The sequence below is a fragment of the Carassius auratus genome, chromosome 46 (genome assembly GCF_003368295.1).
Source record: "Carassius auratus strain Wakin chromosome 46, ASM336829v1, whole genome shotgun sequence".
In the NCBI taxonomy this organism is placed as follows: domain Eukaryota; kingdom Metazoa; phylum Chordata; class Actinopteri; order Cypriniformes; family Cyprinidae; genus Carassius; species Carassius auratus.
Genome location: NC_039288.1, coordinates 11,607,904 through 11,627,887, shown reverse-complemented (window position 1 = coordinate 11,627,887; position 19,984 = coordinate 11,607,904). Strand labels below are relative to the sequence as shown.

Here is a 19,984-nt window from a genome sequence, read left to right as displayed (position 1 = left end):
TAGAAAAAAAGGATACTCTTAACACAAAAATAGCTTAGTTCTTGCATATATATATATATATATATATATATATATATATATATATATATATATATATATATATATATATATATATATATATATATATATATATATATAATGTTCTGTAATCCATCGGTCTCTTTTTAATGAACTAAAAGCTGCTGATTGTGTGTTGTAGGTGGTTCAAATCTCTTATAGCCTACTGTAGATACAGCTTTCTGTGGCTGGCATATATACAGAGGCAGAAACACAGAACCTTTGTGGACACAGCTGTGAGTTTCTAATATTTCACATTTATTAAATTGGCATTTAGTTTATACAGACGAAACACCGCAAAATTAGAGAAAATTGAAAGAGAGGGTTTTGATGAGGTGGTAGAAAACATATTCACATTAGATCTCAAAGTTGAAGTAAAATAATAGGGTTTATTCGATCTTCATAATTCTGTGATTGTATCGTGATTCATCTGTGGAGTGTTTAAACCCTGTCCACAGAGACTTTTAAGCTCAGAATATATCCGACTGCCTCACATGACCGGCACGCATGCAGATGTCCCTTTATTTAAGAAATAGATCTCAAATTGACTAGATTGATTTTGTCCGCCTTTTGTATTTAATAGCGGGTCGGATGGCAGCTCTTTTAATGTGCAAATGAGAACCAATGAGGACAGACTCCTAAATTCAGTTCAGACACTCAGCTGACACGGGCCACGTCACTGCCGGCCTTAACCAATCACATCCCACCGAGCCCCTCTACTTTCCCAGGCACGCTCTCAAAGTTTTGACTTTTTGCAGCAAAAGACAGCAGGTTGATGAAAATGTTTTATTATCTTCTAGATCTTCATGTGAACTACCCAGAAAGACTCTCTTTTTATTTATAGATTTCAAAAACACTCGTTGAAAGGACGCCGCTCTGTCTATAATGCCATATTTGCAAGAACTGAAAAAAGGGAATGGATTTTGCCAGAGAAGATGGGTATAAAGCTTCGGTAACGTTACACCTGATTGGGATTTTTTTAAAGAAATATTGTTTTTTCTAAAGGCTTGAGTTTTTTTTAGCCTTTTTCTTTCCTCCATTCGCTCCTCTACGTTTGTTTGTTTTGTTTTTTTTCTTCTTGTTTTGCTCGGGTCTCCACCGTCTTGCTTCTTGCGCAATATTTAGGTAGGCTAGTTAAAGTTGTAGTTTCTTGGTAATGTTAGCGGTGGGGCAAATGGACGGGTCTCGCCAGAGCGCTTTCCTACTCAATACCCCACCTTTGGCTGCTCTGCACAGTATGACCGAGATGAAGGCTCCACTTTACCCAGCCTACCCGTTATCTTCCACTGGACCAGCATCCTCCCCTTCACCGACAGCTACCTCTCCGAATCCAGGCGGTATCCCGGTCTCGTCCCCGGGGATCAAAACATCCACTGCACTTTCGACTCTCGGTGCTCAGTACTCAATCGCCACACCTCACGGAATAAACGACATCCTCAGTCGACCCTCGGTGGTCACCGGAGCGGCGGCGGCATCTTCTCCCGCTGGAATCTTGTCTGGACTGCCCCGGTTCAGCAGCCTGAGTCCTCCGCCGCCTCCAGGACTGTATTTCAGCCCCGGTGGCGCAGCCGTGGCGGTGGCTCGCTACCCGAAACCTCTGACAGACCTTCCAGGCAGAACCCCAATATTCTGGCCTGGAGTTATGCAAAGCCCACACTGGAGAGACGCCAGATTTGCGTGTTCGCCACGTAAGTGCACGATCAACTTTTTTGAAGGCTACTAGCGATCCAAAATATTACGATAAGCACAAACATAAATAGGATGTAATAATTAAATAAGCTGATTTTTTTATCTTGCCCCTCACAGATCAAAACTCAGTGCTGCTGGACAAAGATGGGAAAAGGAAACACACGCGACCAACGTTTTCCGGCCAGCAAATATTTGCCCTGGAAAAAACATTCGAGCAAACGAAATATTTAGCCGGACCTGAGAGAGCGCGGCTGGCCTACTCTTTAGGAATGACAGAGAGCCAAGTCAAGGTAAGACAGTCCTAATAGTTTGTGTTTGACACGGAAGTATCTTGACTGATTCGATTCTTCATTATCATTAATCCATGGAACATAATAGTAAATGTGTTTATTCAATCATTCCTATATATCTCTTTAATTTACAACTTTTATATAGCCTAGGCTACATACTAGTCTATTTATTACTCTACATCAGGCTATTAATGCAATTTAATACAACGAATAAATGGGACTTAATGTAGGCTAGGTCTATTGTTTTGATCCATATAAAAGTTATTCACGCATAACATGAATTCTAAGTTATAAGATTTTGTTTGAAAAATTTTAACGTGCACCACGTTAATTGTTTATTGCAATTATTGGAATAAAACAAATTAATTGCATACAGAAGCCTGTTCTGTTAAAAAATATTGTATTTATTCTCACAGACTGCAGGTGGTTATAGGCCTATTTCAGATAGTTAACTCTTTAACTATTAAATAAATACTCACGTTATTTATTTATTATTCCAGCTTTTTCAAGTTAGCAGGAAAAAACTGTTTAATTCGTTTGACATTGTTAAATGTTTCTGGGCGAAAATTTTATTGATTCACATTTGTTATGCCGACTTTTTGATGGAGATAAACCTTTATTTCTGTGTGGATTAAAACACGGTTTTCTCTCATTTTCGTTGTAAAGGTGTGGTTTCAAAACCGAAGAACAAAATGGAGAAAACGGCACGCGGCTGAAATGGCCTCGGCGAAGAAAAAACATGATTCAGAGACCGAGAGGCTGAAAGGGGCTTCGGAAAATGAAGACGACGACGACGACTACAACAAACCTTTAGATCCGAACTCGGACGATGAAAAAATAACGCAGTTGTTGAAAAAACACAAACCAAATTCAGCTCTTATCATTCACACGTCGGAAAACGAGAGCTCGTAAAGATGGAAACGGGAAATGGGTTGTCAAATCCTTCAAGAATAATGTAGGCTACTGTTTTTTTTTACCAAGTTTGGGCTCTGGTTTGAGAAGAAGGATGCAAATCAGAGGAATATGCACTAATGGTGGAGCTGAACGTGCATCAGTGTCTGCAATAGACACGTTTCAACATTTAGACAACGGTACTTTTGTAAATTAACGGCGTGAGTTGTATCGCATAGGAATTATATTACTGTGAATATTTATGTGTAAAATATTTTGAATAGTAAACATGCCAGAATTCGTTCATTTCGATTCAGTTTAATTTTTGGATTAGGCTTTGTAATTTGCATTTTCATATCATGAATTTGTATAGGGCTAGGTGCTGATCATCCCGAGTTATTATTATTTTTATTTTTTTCTGTGGGTGTAAGTTGCCTCAGCTCTTTGATTCTTAAAAATAATCAACAATGGAAATACATAATCGTTTTCAGAATTTACCACTAAAGGTAAAAGACATCTGAGCGACAGACTAAATGAAGGCTCGGTCAAGAGATTAATTTGGCCATAACACGTGTAAATAAACAAACACCTAACCATATTTGTAATATAATGCATAGTGTTCGTTTCCCAATGTTAGGATGTTTCTTTCAGTTGTCTTATTTTTTTGTCATGATTAATTTATAATATTTTAAGTTTGTAATAGTGTTTGAATCCTGCAAAAATGCGCCTGGCAGGTTCGTGTGTATTGCACTTTTATTTAATAAAATGTTTAACATATGGGATATTTTTCTTTTTGTTATTATTAAATCGAGTATACATATTTTGTGTATAAATTACATCAGCGTTTCCAAGCATTAATAAATATGCTCGCTGATGGTTGATCAATTATTTTTGAAAGTGTCTTTCGCTTCGGTTAGAACCTGTCTCACTTTTTAAGAGTTATCAACATGGCAACGCTTATTCAAATACATTTTAATATTTTGTATGATGTTTATTATTAGCCAATTATTCGCTTTTAACAGCCAAATTCAGTATTAATAATCAGTTCTCCCTTATAGCTCCGTGAGAGCACATATTTACATAACAGTTTTATTATAAAGACGTCATAACTACATTTTCGCATAAAATTCGATCATTGAGAAATGTCGATGAAAAAGGTAATGGGGTACAAAAAATAGGCGGGATAGTGAAAGTAGAAATTAAGCGTGTTTTGGCGGTCTTCAACTGATCGCGTCACTGCTTCAATATGTCAGCTGATTCGCGCGATTTGATCATGTTCTTTGGAAATTGGAAATCACTCAACCGATTTGTTCTCAACAAACCAACAGAGAAATGTAATTCATAAAGTGAGATGATTCAGGCTACCACACACAGTTGTAGCGTAGGCTACTATCAGAAAATATGTTGAGCGGGTAGGATATTTTTGAAGGACAACAGGTCCAGTGCTTCTCCACAGGTTACTCAACCCAAATGAGTCACTTTCTGGAAGCGGAATTTGGAATTTATCGTTGCAGACAGACCTCCAGTTAACCTAAAATTTTATTAATTTCGAAACATTCTAAATTTAATTTGCACGCATTTAATCTTTTTACACATTTATTTATTTCGATTTTGATGTACAACTTAGATGTAACATTAAGGGTTCATAACTGCCAAATAAACGAAATGGTTTAAAACTGTTATTAATCTTAAAATAATAATAAATTAAAAAAAAAATAATATAGCCACGTGAGGTAGCCGCTGTTCAGCATTTTACAATTCATCGAAGTGACAGAAGCGACTAACTTATTCTGCCTCATGCACTTAGATGTGTGTCTCGGTCCAAATTGTGTTTGTAATGCAATATTTAAATTAATAACTGGAAAATGAATGCTACTAATCAAAGAAAATATATTTAATTTAAAGCATCTCAAGAAGCAGAAAGCCTGTTTTTTTTTGGTGCATCACAGAATGAAAGCCATTTTACAAGGTTTTCGAATTAGATTTCTTTGCACAAATTAAACTGTAAAAGAAAATGATAATTTCCATTCCCTAAATACTTTTTGTAATTTATACTCTTAACGTGTAAATTAGGACACCTGAGAACAAACTTGTTTCAGCTATTATCTTCAAGCCAGCTTAGGCAAAAACATTAAAGCGTTTGCCAGCGTTTGACCAATTTACAACTATTGAACTTTTGATTGGTTGTATTAATAAAATAAATCAGAACAGTTTTTTTCTGAGCACATGCACAATTTTAAACGCCCCCTGCGCCCAATTGTGCAATGCTTTTCCATTTCAGTATTTTTCTTTTCAATTTACAACAATTTCTCTTTTATTCTTTGGAGACGTCTATCAAATGGCTTTTACCCAGCAGGGCTTTGACTTTCCAATTTAATAAACAGAAATTTGAGAACTTTTTCAATATGAAGACTTCACTATATATATTTTTTCTTATTTTCTAGATCCGTTAAACTGTTCGTTTTATCAATATTGCTTTCATTGCATTACATATTATCTTATGCTTAAACACTGACGATTTCAGCATGTCAAACTTTAATGAATCTATCTTTATTTGGCTACATGTGTAGGCCAATGACCTGATGTCAATAAGGTATCAAATTACTGTTGAGTGAGAGCTTAATGAACTCTCATCTGCAACAATTAATCTCTGATTGCTTCAAATTAAAATACATTCATGAATATGCTCATTAACTCCCTTACTGTACAAAGCTATTTCAAATGAGGACATCATGAAATAAGCTAATACAAAAGAACTAACAATGCTGAATGGCGACTGAAAATGTGTATTTAGTCAAATATGTATTTAAAACACTAAATGAAAAATAATAAATCAAATAATAAAGGTTTTGCAATATTGATGAAGTATAAAAAAGGCTAAACTGACAAACTGAGCTAAACAAATTCCTTGCCTTTGAAGCAATGCCTAACAATAACAGTTCCATTTTAACATCATCATAGATTTTATTATAGACCAATTTTTAACTCTTGCATATACTCTTGCAGACACTTGCATATAATGTCTTTAAAATCTTTACAGTGCATTTGAGTGAGATGAGAAGGCAGAGCAGGTGGACCAGTCTTAGGCAGGAAACATCTGGAACTGCTGGCTTGCCTGTTCTCCTGATCTGGGTTAGAATTATGATCCATCAGTATGGTCCAGGTGTGGTGAACATGGCGTGTGTTCCTCAGGGGAGATATCTTAGCATCTGCTGAGTGCCTGCTGATGTAGTGCTGGGGCTGCAGCTGGCCACATGATCCCGGGTCACTGCTGCTCTCCCATCAGACACTTGTTGGAAGTGAGGTTAATTAGTTGAGAAATAGCAGTTGCTTTCCACAGCCTTTACCTGAGAAGACATGCATCTCTGGATTGGGCAGTTAATCACCAATTGTTTTAGTGCAAAAATCAGAAATGCCTTTTAAATTCCTGAATTTGAATGAAGCTGGAAACTGGATGCAGAATTTTTATTTTGTATTAATTAAAATGAATTGAAATTTCAGAAAATTTGTAGAACTGTACATTTTATTGTGCTGTACACAGAATGCTGAATTTTGAATGTAAGGATGTAACATTTAAAAATAGAACTGCATTTAAAATAAATTCACAGACCTGCAAATTGTATTGATTTTCAAACAGGGAGCAGAATTGTCATTTAAATGTAAGGATATAGAATTAAAATAAACTGCAATTCAAAATCATAATTGTATCAAATCAAATTGTATTGAGCTGCAAACAAGATGCTGAACTGTAGTTTGAATTTAAATGCAAGTAGAATTAAAATGAACTGAAAGTCAAACAAATTAATGTACCTACAAATTTGACATTTTAACTGATATTTGAACCAATATTTTCTTGATTGAAAGTTCTAAAATGCAAACAAACAAACAAATGAAACATAACAACTTGGATAGAAGTCAGTTTATATCATATGTAATGGGTCAACTTTTGTGAACCAGGTTGGAACTTCATTTCCCAGAATGCATTACCTGTGCTGAATTTCTTTAAGTTTTTAATTAAAAAGTTTACATTTTAAATTATATTAAAGATTAAATCCTGGCTCATTAATCGAAAATAAGTCTGTTTATACTCGTTTTTTTTCTTTCTTTCTTTTAACATCTCTGGCTGCATAGAAAGACACACTGGATCTCAGCTGTACTGCAGTTCCCACGCGTTTTTCTCTGAATGTCTTCATCCGTGGCATTTGGTAAGATGTCTTTTGACATTTAGTGATGTGACTAATTTTGCTGATAGCTGTGTTTTAGATAAAGAACCCCATTGATGTGCTCTCAGTTGAACGTGTACTACAAGAGATTACATACAAGACTGTGTCACAAGAGGCTACAGGCGTAGAGAATGAATGCTGGCTTACATGCGCCTCAGGCCTTATCTATTTCTCAACCATTTGGAGAGTCCTGATAAAGAGCACCTTGGGATCCCCTGTTATGAATACCCCGGGTGCTTGTCACAGGGCAATGAGCTTCCTGGGATATTTTCAATGCTTGAAAGATTTCCTCTTATTTTGCCATTAAATTCTACCCTTATGATTACGTTGTGTATATAATAATACAGTTTAATCTTCTCTCATGTGGCATTAGAGTTGTATTTACACATTATCTATTTCAAATAAGCAAATTAACTGGTTGGTTAATCATTGCTTTTGTACTCGTAGAGGTGCAGGTGATTGTGGAGGTTTGGGTTTGAGGTTGATGTGTGGTCTCTTGAGTATATTTGTATTGTTCTCCAGGAACTGGGGTTTTCGGAGGGCATCCTGGGTGGTATGAACACACTCTAGTGTTTATAATCTCCTGTAATCTTGTCTAATGATGTTCTCAAAATCTGTCAAAGCCCCATAGTTGCAGTGGCTTACAAGCAAATCTGGATTCACAATCAGACGGTGGTAAACAACCTTAGATAAGAACATTTAAACTGATCTGATAGAAAGACTCCTACACTGTGGATTTTGTTTCATGTAGTAAATAGTGAAACTTATTTTATATGTTATTCTACATCTCATATAAAATATCATTCATAAGTTCGGGGTTAGTAAGATTTTTTATACTTTTGAGTCTATTATACTCTCCAAGGCTGTGTATATTTTGATCAAAAATACAGTCAAAACAGTAATGTTGTGAAATATTATTACATTTTCTATTTTAATGTATTTTAACCTGAATTAAGGTTTTCAGTGTCACATGATCCTTCAGAAATCATTTTCACATTTGATGCTCAAGAAACAGTTTTTTATTATTATCACAGTTTAAACAGTTGCACTGGTCAATATTTTTGGAGAAACTGTGATATACATATAATGTTATTAAAATACCATAAAGCAAGCTGTTGGCGTTTAGTTTAATGTTTGTAGCGGTGGGGGTCTTGGGGAAATAATGGCAAAATGAGCACCTTTAATTGATGACTCAGGCCATGAATAAACTGGCCTCATCGGCCAAGTCCTGAGTTCTGCATTTTATTAGCACTAGCCATGCTAAAATAGCCTGCTAACACGTAGCATAGTGCAGCAATAATAACCCTCCTCAATCATATTTTAAAAGTCACGTCAAGCCAGGCCTGTATAATTCATCTCTATGCAAATACATCAATGTCAGCCCATTAGTGTATTGCTAAAGAGGTTTTTATTAAAATGCATTCTTGCCATGTCCTTTTTTTGTCTTCTTTTTTTTTCTGACTCACTCCCAATAAAACATGAGCCCTATTGGCCAAGAATTATAGCAACTATTAGAGTAACATATGGACAGCATGCACTCTGAAAATAAAAACCAACAGATAAAGTAGCAGGGTCATGGTAGGGTACAAACACTTAGGAAAATGGCAGCAGAGTAATAGATTTCTCTCTGGCTGGCTGAGGAGACCCAGCATGCCACTGAAATCAAAGCCTTATTATACATGCATTTAGGGCTGTATTGTGTGGCAAGATGTGTAGCCCTCGCTTGGCGGGAGAAAAGTTATGGCCGACACAAATAGGACAAGTGCGATGAATTAAAAAGACAATAAAAAGGTGATAGAGTGCACCCTGAATGTATTATATATTTCAATGAAATTAAAGTTGTGGAGAAGCTCAGTCACATCTTGTATCATTCAGCAACAGTGACACTGAGAGAGAGAGAGAGAGAGAGAGAGAGAGAGAGGATTATGGGTAGAGCAGGAATCAGCTGATAGTGTACTTCCTGTTATTGGAGGACACAGTAGCAAAATAACTGTCGTCCAGCTCCAAACATTTGATCAAAAGTAAGTATAGTGAGGAAAAGTATATATTTGATATATATATATATAAAATTCATATATATATATATATATATATATATATATATATATATATATATATATATATATAATTCATATATATATATATATATATATATATATATATATATATATATATATATATATATAATTCATATATATATATATATATATATATATATATATATATATAATTCATATATATATATATATATATATATATATATATATATATATATATATATATATAATTCATATATATATATGATTATATATGTACTTGTTTAACATGCAATTATTAAACATTTGTAAAATTATTATATATATAGAATTTAATTAGATATGATATAGGCTATATGTTGTCATATTGCATTAAAAAATTGATTCCTCCATTCTATCAATTACATACTTTGTGTATAAAGTATGAATGAAAAAGAAATAATTTTTCTAAGAAGCCTCCGGGGAAACCTGCACAAAACACGAGGAGGTTAGTGGCTAGAAAAATGTTTTATGAACCGCACGTAGTATAGTGAGTACGGTACATTCCCCACGCCGTTTGCCGTGTTGTGTTTGGCTGGATGTTGTGTTTTCAGGGCCTGATTACCCCTTTATAAGTTTAATGCTTTAGCAGGGCCAGTGGATCCTGTCATGCCTGCGTGAACAGTGGATTTTTCTCCTTTATGATGCCATTAATTTAACGTGGATCATTAGCTCTCATACAAACCCATGTTTTGACAAATGTAAGCAGTGAATTATGTACATAATGTACCGCGCCCGTCCTTGAATGAATCACATGATAAACAGGAACTGCCCTGGCATATTACCCAAATGTGTTTCAGGGGGTGTCTCTCACCAGACTCGTCACTCCATTACAGAGACAGCTCACTCAATAGCGGCTATGTGTCTGACACATGCAGCCATTGACAAGCTTTTCATTGTGACCGCCGGTGCGTTCTGGCTAACAGCATTAAATATTGGGTCTGATGAAAAATGATGAAAAAGTGAACATGGAAATGATATTATCCCGCAGCTCTGGGGTGGTATTCTTCTGCCCCACGTGCTTGGTTCTTGAAATATGGAATTTTAAACTAACTCGCAGTGTGTATTTCATTGATGAGCTCGGGCATATCTTTCTAGCATTTGTCTCAAGATGCCTTTAATATTTTTTAGCTAGTGGTTCAAAATGACATGTACTAGATTAGGTCATGATGCTGCGATTATCATTGCAGAAACACTGATGTAGGCAACTTAAACATAGGCTGACACTAAATATATGCCTGAGACAATAAGGTAAATATCATTTTATTTAAAACAGATGGCATATTAAAATATTATGCATTTAAAGTTAATAATTCAAACAACAATATCAGAAACAATTTAATTATAAAGGACGGACCAATTTACAATTTATCACTATTTAAAATTATATTAAAGAAAAAAAATCTGTAAACTTCCTTAAACCAAATTAATAACAACTTTGAGTGCCCAGAAAAGTGTTATATAAATGTGAGGAATTATTATTATTTATTATTAACTATAATAACAAACAAATCATTAAACAATCAAAAAATAAAGAAAAATCAATTCAAAGCACAGTGAAGTGCTTAAAAAATACAAAAAAACATTGATAAAGCAAATCGGAAAAAACTCTATTAAAAAAGATCAACAAAGCAAAGCAAAGCCCAAAAATCTAAACAAAACAAAAGCCAAAACGAACAAATGAAAATATTTTAAGTTAATAGACAGCGAAACAAAGGTAAAAAGAAGGCCAATCAAACAAACAATTAAAATAGTTTTTTTTTTCAATACTATGTTAAATTGTTAAACAATACTAATAGTTTAATCAACTCTATCATCTGTCAGAGGAAACTATTATCCAGACTTTTCTTTCTCCTTCTACCTATTGAATTGAGATGATTCATGTATATGTTTCCCACTTTTATTGCTAGGGTGAGAGCTTAAGTGAGAGACCAGAGCATGAACTCTGCGCAGCCTCTTGCTGACTGGCGCTAATATCTAAAATGCTTCTTATGACCTACTTATGAAGTCAGTCTTCGAGAATCTATTGATCTGAATGCCAAATCTAGGGCTGTAGCCTCATGCAGACGGATGGTGAACCATGGGCAGAGAAAAACTTAAGTGCATTGCTCTGACCTCTTCCCTCTGATTCACCACATGACCAGAGCCCCAGACGATCCTCTCTGTCAAAAGGCGGAGGTCAAATGTTCCACATAAGGTCATTTGCCATCATTGGCCCGAGCTTAATTTAATATTTGGACAATGGAGTAAATACATAAAAGAATGAAATGCTTTTAAAGAAGAAGAATTTAAGATGGGGGTGGGGGTGGGAACTAATTAAATGGACTCATGATTTTACTGCCAAAGATGTTTTGGTGTGTATTTAATCAGTGCTTAAGGCTCATAAAATCCCTGGGTCATAGTCAGGCATATTTCCATAATCAATAACGATGGGACCTCAAGTTCAACAGACTACGATCCTATTCATGCCTCTTTATTTTTCATAGATACATTTGTCACTATTGCTGTCACTGAATATTGGAAGCAGTATATAAATGCTAAAACTAAAAATTTAGGTTTTGTGCACTTAAATCCTGTTCAGATTAGTACGGTCAATAACCTTTTCAGGGAAATGCTTATCCACACGCTCCCCAGCTAACAGGAAACATGACTTGTGGCTAACATTCTGGCGAGATTCTAAACAAACGTTCTTCCAGTAATGTTAATAGAACGTTCGTTCACGTTCAAGTTATCTGATCTTTTATAATGTTCTCAAAATCATTCATCGAATATTTTCTTTTTTTTATGTGACTATGTAGCAGAAATGAGTCAAATCAGACAAATCAAAGAGTCTATCAGAGCTGTGTGCATTGAAACATGAGCTGAATTCCTCAGGAAGTCATAAATCAGTTCTAGTGCCACAAGAACCAAGCAAGATAACCAACCAACCAACTTGTTCACACAACAGCTTTCAACATTAACAACAATAGAACAATTATTGACAATTTTAATTCGAAGAAGAGATTGTCAAATTTATTGTTCGTGATTGGAATGCAACGCTGGACATCACATGTAAACCCAGGAGATCAAGTTAAATACTTGCATTGACTCCCCCCCCAGCCAGTGAAACCAGACTGAAATTCCTAAGGGGGAAGGGCTTTAAACCTTTGTCTTCACAGAAAAGTCCTTTGCCAGAGAATGGCAAAGAAACCCTTTTTATACATTATATATGGACCAGAATGAACTCAAAAAAGACTTATGAATGAATCATTCCATTGCTTAACTCCATATTCATTTACCTGTAACCCACACATTTGACCTCACATACATCATGTATAATCACTTATTGTGTATGTCTTTTGATAACTATAGGATACATAGTCATGTCTAGTATTGAAATAATCGCATTTTCTTGCTTGATATTGTCCTGACAATCATTTATTTGTAAAATATATCATAATCATGTTATAGGAATCATGTCCAAAATTAGACCCTGTGAGGCAAGAACCACATGCTTGGTAAGATAAACAAATGATTTATGATACCCCAGACTCAAGACCATATCTGATTGGTCAAGGCAACATTTGAGGGGTGGCCAACAAGGAAGTTTTAAATACTTTGGACCCCATGAAATTTGGCTTTTAGTTCTAGTCTAGCTGCTGCTATTAGCCATGTCGGCTTTTAGTCTGCTTTTAGTTCCAGCCTTGCTCGTGCTATCAGTCATGCCTGCTCTTAGCTTGTAGCTTTGCTACCTAGCTTTAGCTTGTAGCATCTAGCCATGTGGTTAGTCATCATGGTTCTTTGAGCGCGGTGCCAGCGTGCCTGCCTGCTGCTACTTATGCCACAATGAGAAGGAACACAACCTAGTCTCGTCAAACTTTATTTCTTTTCTTTTCCGTTTGAGAGTTTCGTGTTCTGAGTTAAGTTTTGTAACGTCCATTCAACTTCAACCAGCGAACACGACTCTGCACTTTCAGCCAACGCCCAACAACCACGGGCTTCCCAAGACGTCACTTCACTACTGAACTTCCAGCCAATCAGCGACACCGGGATACCCCTTTCAACTGGAGTCCCTTTCACAGCAAACGAAGGCAACGTATTCCGAGATATTTGTTGTGCTGGTGTATCTAATATAATTTTAACCCCATTGAGGAACTCAATGCGAGCGCTAATTACGTGATTGATGGTTGTTCATGTCTATGCAATTTAACGTATTGCTGTAAACTTGGGATTCCATATTTCCATTCTCTTAAACTCATCTTTCCCTAACTTTCGACCTTCCTGCAACTTGTGTGAATGTGTGTGTGCGTGCGTTTATGTGTTAGATTAGTTTATATGTCTTAGATTTATCTAATAAAGCCTTATTCATATTGAAAAGAGAAGTATCTTGTGTTTTGTGCTTACAAGTTAATGTCTTAAACTGCCGATCTTGTTACTGTGCTAATTGATAGTGTTTTCACTATAGTTTGGATATTAGAATCCAGCGCAGATTTGATGTTAAACGGCTCGTTCACTGAACCGCAGGCGCGTCTCCGTGAACAGCCGTGAAACAGTGATTCTGTTCAAATTCCCTTTAAAATCTTAAATGATTCCCTTTGAGCTAAATTGACCTGTTTCCCTTACATTTATAATGGTGGAGAATGATTGCGGGCAGTTTAATCTAAATTATGAGCATAAACCAAGTTATTTAATCTTTGATTTTGCTAAAGGAATGAAAGGTGAGAAGCTTCCGAGACCTGAGTATGTGTGTGTGTTTGTGTGACGCGTGAGGTAAGCAGCGCGCGCCCTCCCGCTTGAATGAAAGGAGCTAGAGGAGACTTAACTCAAGTCCGTCTCTTCAATGTTAACAGCAGTAAGTGAACTTAAAAGTAAACATCTGAGATCGTACAATAAGGTAGAAATTGAGCGTGTTCCTCATTTGTGTAATGCCTTGTTTCATAGCTGATTTGATTTCACTGCGTGTTCCAGTGTCTCAAACGCTATCTCAGTCACTGTTTGCTGAACGGAGCTAAACTGTTAGTGTTTCAAAAGGGATATAAATCGGTGAATAATGAATGGTTTTGAGCGGGTTCCTCAATCTATTTATAAAAGTCCCCGTATTCATATTTCATATAGTTTGATTGCCAGTGCGTGTTCCACTGCCGAATCAAATTTGATATTCGACTCCCCTAAGTTAACGTTAAAAATTAGAGAACAATGTTTGCCCATTTGTATCCGTTCACAAAGTGAATGCAACCTCGCGTAACACTGCGTGTGTCCGAGAGTAATTTGAATGGGAGTGTTTTAAAAGCTTGATCAAGTAAATTTTAACTGTGTACCAACAGCGAAGGAAAACTTTTATGTTTGTGTCCAGAAAAACTGGCACGGAGAATCAAATTGCTGAGATTGATATAATAACTACAGCAGGAAGCTGCTATTTGAATTAAGATAAATTTAACTCTATACAAACTGAGAGTTTAAGTGCCACATCGCAAAACCAACTGAAAGGCGGTGTTGTTATTTGTACAGTGTTGAAATGAGCCGACATTTCATGTAACATGCTTAACTGTATTTGCAACAATGCAACGATTCATGTGCTAATCCACTAGAATGTGTTTTGGTTGCCATAGTGACGACCGTGACCAGGAAGACTAACGTACTTCCGGAGCAACTCTGAACTGTGCACGCGCAGTGCACAAACTCCGCGGTGTCGCTAAGCTAACGAAACCATTGCATTTACATTGAAGTCTATACTAAAGCCACTAGCCTCAAAGGTTAGCCGTTAGCATTACCATCCAGTGGTAGAATAATGTGTGTTTGGACAACGCTGACGTGATTTAACCATTTTAAACCTCTTAACTAACACTTGTTAGTCTCTTTCTTTTTATCGCTCTCTTTTCTCACTAGACCACTTATTTTCATTTTACTAGAAAGGGAAATACTGACTCACAATTATTAATTGTCAAATTGAAATTTAATTGAAACATTAAATTTATTTTGAATCATTTAAAATTTCCCTCTCAGATCATTTCATATGATCTTTTATTTCTAGTATTCTCTTTTGGGTCTAATTATTTTAGGAATGAATAAGCCTTGAACTTTGGAAGTTAAGTAAACTTATTCTTCCTAATTTATTTATTACCCATCTGAATATACGCTATTCAGACCTTTACTTATTTGAATGCGTTTTACCCCTCTTCCTGTTTTGGTTATACACTTAACCACTATTGTTTTACGTATTGATTCCCTCTCTTTAATTTAATTTTTGCATAGTTTGCCCATTTATTAATTTTTTAATTTTCCTATTTCTTACCATTTCTTTTGTGTATCCTAGCCTGGGAACGACAAACCTGAGCCCCAAAAGGAGACATTGTTATCCCTCACTACGAGTTCAAATAAATTAGAAAGACAACCCTCTTTCACTTAAAGTTTATTTTGTTTGATTAGTTGTGCAGCAACTAACACAACGCTCTCCTTGTAGTTGAGATAACCGCTACTGAGACTTACCATCTCCGTCCTCTCTCTCCTTTACTTTCCTCTTCTCTTTTTACATTTGTAGGACATGTAAGAACCATCAATCAATTCTAAGTGAAGTAAATACACAATCGTGCCAAAGACGACGAATCATCCTTATGAATTTGATTGTACTCATCCTCTCATTTGTTCTTCCTAACCTCTCTACATTTGGAAACGCAATCCAAGTTTTAGCATCTCATCCAACGTTGCGATCAATTTAATAGAGATACGTGTTGAGCAACTGTCGCCTCGCTGACTCCCTGGTGAGCGGTCCAACTGAAAGGTGTACGGTGTCAATCCTGTCAGACTAAGAAAAGAGATATCAGAATTATTATTGTATTCTTTTGTCCAAAGCAAGAAATATAATAATATTGTTTATGTTTTTGATAACATTTAATTGGAAAAAAATAATTTTCCTCATTTGAAAAACAGAAATTTTGCTTGTCAGTTGAATTTGTTTTTCACCTCTGTCTCTCTTTTCCTCTTCCTCATTAGAGTGACAAAGTCTTCGCATCTCTAGTCTACTTAGACACCCTGAGACCAACACAGTCATCACCACATTTCACTAGTGGTTCACAATCACTGATACAACACTTAGTTGTCCCACCACACATAGGCTTTTACTCCACACAGATCTGTGTCAGTCTCTCTTCTTCCCAGCGTGCCAACATGCCGCAGACTGCAGACCCCATTTCCCATGGGGAAGATGTGAACATTTGGCTGAGAGGCATAACAGACAGCCTCACTCCAAAGACATTTGAACTGTTATTATTTTTAATAATAATCCTAATCCTGAGAAGATTCCTGACACAAGATTCAAGCCAGAACAACAACCACGAGGAGCTAGTCAAGATCACGAGCTCACTAAGCTATGCCTTCACAACCCAGCTGAAACTGAGCGACAAGCACATCACCCACCTTCAAGAGGAGCTGACAGGTGCTCAACGTCGCATAGACAAGCTGGAAGTGAAAGTTCAAGATCAACTCAAAGCACCCAGCGAGAGGGAGCAGGATACAACAGAAAAAGTTATGAAGCTCCACGCAGCCCTGGCAGCAGCTCAGCTCGACCAGCAACATGCAACGGCTGCTCAGAAAGACCTGGTAAACAGACTCCAGTATGCCGAACAGCTACTAGAGAAAGCCAAGCTAGACATCAGAAACAAGAACTCTGAAATCAGTGCTTTGAAAGACCACCTTGAAAGGTACAGAACTGAAATGGACAATCTGACCCAACAACTAGACGATACCAACGTTGAGCTCTACATGGTCAGAAAAGAACTCCAAAATGCTTACAAGCACAAACAAGCGCCAAGGAAAGAGAAACCTCTCTTAGCCTCATCACTGCTGAGCAGAGCAGAGTCCCACGTCCAAGAACTGGCATATGACGAAAGGAGCGAAGGGCCACAACCCAAAACCTCACCTGTCTTCGCCACACAACCCTTTCCTGCCAACGAAAGAAAACCTCCCGTCCAAGGCCTTGAAGCCGCACACGGGATGACCATCAAAGACCTCAACAAGCTGTCTAAAAACATCAGCAGGTTCAACCCGAACTCCACAGAGAGCCCCGACATCCAAGCTTACCTGCGAGATATCGAATTTCACCTGGAAGTGAGACCTCATGTGACTGACAGAGACTGGTTATACCTCCTTAGAGCCACGTCCAGTTCCGAGGTACGAAACTTTCTAGATCGACAGCCCAGTCAAACCAAGTCAAACTACCAGCGACTTCGTGAGGTCCTGATTAAAGAGTTTACATACCCAGAGTCTGAACATGGACTGTTAACTGCCTTGGAAACCAAACAAGGTCGTAAAGAGACTCCACAAGCTTACTACAACCGACTCCGACAAGCCTACTTTGGTGCACACAACAACTCTGACCTTGAAGAGGATGTGAACTTCAAAACCCTCTTCCTAAAGAATCTGCACCCTGGAGTCAGTCACCATCTAGGTGTCATGGCCTGTCCGAACTCCATGACCATCCAACAGTTGCGTGACCTAACACAGAAGGCCTATAACAAACAGAAGTTGGCCTCAAAGAAAGGTAACCAAAAATCCACACTCTTGAACTCTGTCAACAAAGACTCAAGCCTTGCACTGGACGACACCCAGTGGCATCACAACACCAGAGTCTTCCATCAAGAGCACAGAGAACGTGACGCCCATATCCACGACCGCTTTCAGCCCAACTGCTGGAAAAATTCATGGGACCAGCCACGCTTCTCAAGAAACCAAAAGGATAACATCTGGAAACCTAACCAGATATCCAAAGGTAATCACCTGACTCATCCAAGAGCAACTCGTGTGGGTAAGCGACAACAAAACCCACCTCAGCACCACTCAGACATGCACAGTGCTGAGTATGCACAAGAACATGACCGCTTACCATAAGAAGACACGGAACAAGTCATGGAACAACTAAGAGAGTTCCTTCAAGACAATTTACATGCAGGTGACCACAAAGTTGAGTCATGCTCGCTGTGACCAGCGACAGAACGGAAGGCCGGTGATCACCTGGTGCACCGCATCAGAGATGACAAGCACCTGTTCAACAACAACCCAGAATGAACAAGTCTTTCACGGCCAACTGTTTGATGAAAAATCTGAGGTACTAAAGGACATCACCTCAGTCACTAACAAACTGTCAAATGAACTCCAACTCCAAGTTCCAAATTCCCTGTCTGTGCAACAGCAACCACCAGAGCACAGAAGGTCAGAAAGTCTGCTACAGCCAGAAGGCATCACAAGAAGAATGCAACATAGGAGACAAGTTTTGCAACTCAGCTTCACACAGCCATGCCAAACTGCCTCCGACTGTCTGCTAAAGAACTTCCTGCCTTGCTGGACTGACCCCTCATTAGACCATGGACACGCCCTCATCCAAGCCAAGGATGCAGAGAGCCAGTCTTCAGTGACATGCTAGAAAAAGGGGGAGACAACACAGACTTGAACAGATCTGACCACACATGCACTACACCAGTAACACACAACATTACCTACACCCAGAGGTAAACACATCTAACTGATAACACAGTCAACAAACATATTCTTCCCACAGGTAGAATATCCAACTTTTAGCGTAACCAAGTTACACATACCCACCATGAAGAAACGTGCAGCCATCCTCACAATAGGTAGAACACCTTCAGGTTCACGACACACTAGCTGCACCTGACATCCTAGCTCAATAGTCCGTTGTAACCCATTGCTAGGAAAACCCACAGCAGCCTTGTTTTGTTTTTGTTCTTCTTCTACCTATCCTTCTCCTTCCCCTCTTTCCTGAGTAGGTGAAATGCCTAGACACCCTGCGAGGGACGAAGGTCTGATATTAGGATTGACTCGCAACACCTAATATCCGCCAGCCACTCTAAACTTAATGGAAGCCAGAGAGCTCCATGCATGATAGGTCAATTCATTGAATTGAAAATGAAATTACTAGAAAACTAACGGTAAATGTGTAAAGTAAGACAACCTAGAAGAACCAAACAAAGTTAACCACAAATTTGATTGATGAATCAAAATAAAAACAATTTCCCAAGACGATCTAAACTATCCTCAATGTGCTAAACTACATTGACTAATTGAACTTAACCACGTGTACCTAAATAACCTGATGCCTGCACCAGTACAGTAACTGTCATGGAGGTGTTGTCTTGCTGTTTGCTGTGTTTGTCTTCTTCTTCTGCCTTTGTTTCTCCCAGCGATCGACGATGTCTTCACCTAAACACCTCGCCGATCGAAAGGGGGATATATGTAGCAGAAATGAGTCAAATCAGACAAATCAAAGAGTCTATCAGAGCTGTGTGCATTGAAACATGAGCTGAATTCCTCAGGAAGTCATAAATCAGTTCTAGTGCCACAAGAACCAAGCAAGATAACCAACCAAACCAACTTGTTCACACAACAGCTTTCAACATTAACAACAATAGAAACAATTATTGACAATTTTAATTCGAAGAAGAGATGTCAAATTTATTGTTCGTGATTGGAATGCAACGCTGGACATCACATGTAAACCAGGAGATCAAGTTAAATACTTGCATTGACTCCCCCCCCAGCCAGTGAAACCAGACTGAAAATTCCTAAGGGGGAAGGGCTTTAAACCTTTGTCTTCACAGAAAAGTCCTTTGCCAGAGAATGGCAAAGAAACCCTTTTTATACATTATATATGGACCAGAATGAACTCAAAAAAGACTTATGAATGAATCATTCTATTGCTTAACTCATATTCATTTACCTGTAACCCACCACATTTGACCTCACATACATCATGTATAATCACTTATTG

General features: G+C 37.5%; 1 protein-coding gene across 1 annotated transcript; it reads left to right on the top strand.

The window, feature by feature from the left end:
* The first annotated feature begins 382 nt into the window (after window positions 1-382).
* LOC113064184 (homeobox protein Nkx-6.1-like) lies at window positions 383-3,806 on the top strand. Its single transcript, XM_026234810.1, has 3 exons — window positions 383-1,745; window positions 1,864-2,036; window positions 2,703-3,806. The coding sequence occupies exons 1-3, from the start codon at window positions 1,214-1,216 to the stop codon at window positions 2,946-2,948; spliced, it is 951 nt and encodes a 316-aa protein (XP_026090595.1). The 5' UTR covers window positions 383-1,213; the 3' UTR covers window positions 2,949-3,806.
* The last annotated feature ends 16,178 nt before the right edge of the window (window positions 3,807-19,984 follow it).

What these genes read in the sequence shown, in the direction of transcription:
- LOC113064184 (XM_026234810.1), top strand. Translation starts at nt 1,214, where the DNA reads ATGTTAGCGGTGGGGCAAATGGACGGGTCTCGCCAGAGCGCTTTCCTA. An exon ending in CAGATTTGCGTGTTCGCCAC is followed by an intron (nt 1,746 to 1,863) that starts GTAAGTGCACGA and finishes TGCCCCTCACAG; the next exon opens with ATCAAAACTCAGTGCTGCTG. An exon ending in TGACAGAGAGCCAAGTCAAG is followed by an intron (nt 2,037 to 2,702) that starts GTAAGACAGTCC and finishes TTCGTTGTAAAG; the next exon opens with GTGTGGTTTCAAAACCGAAG.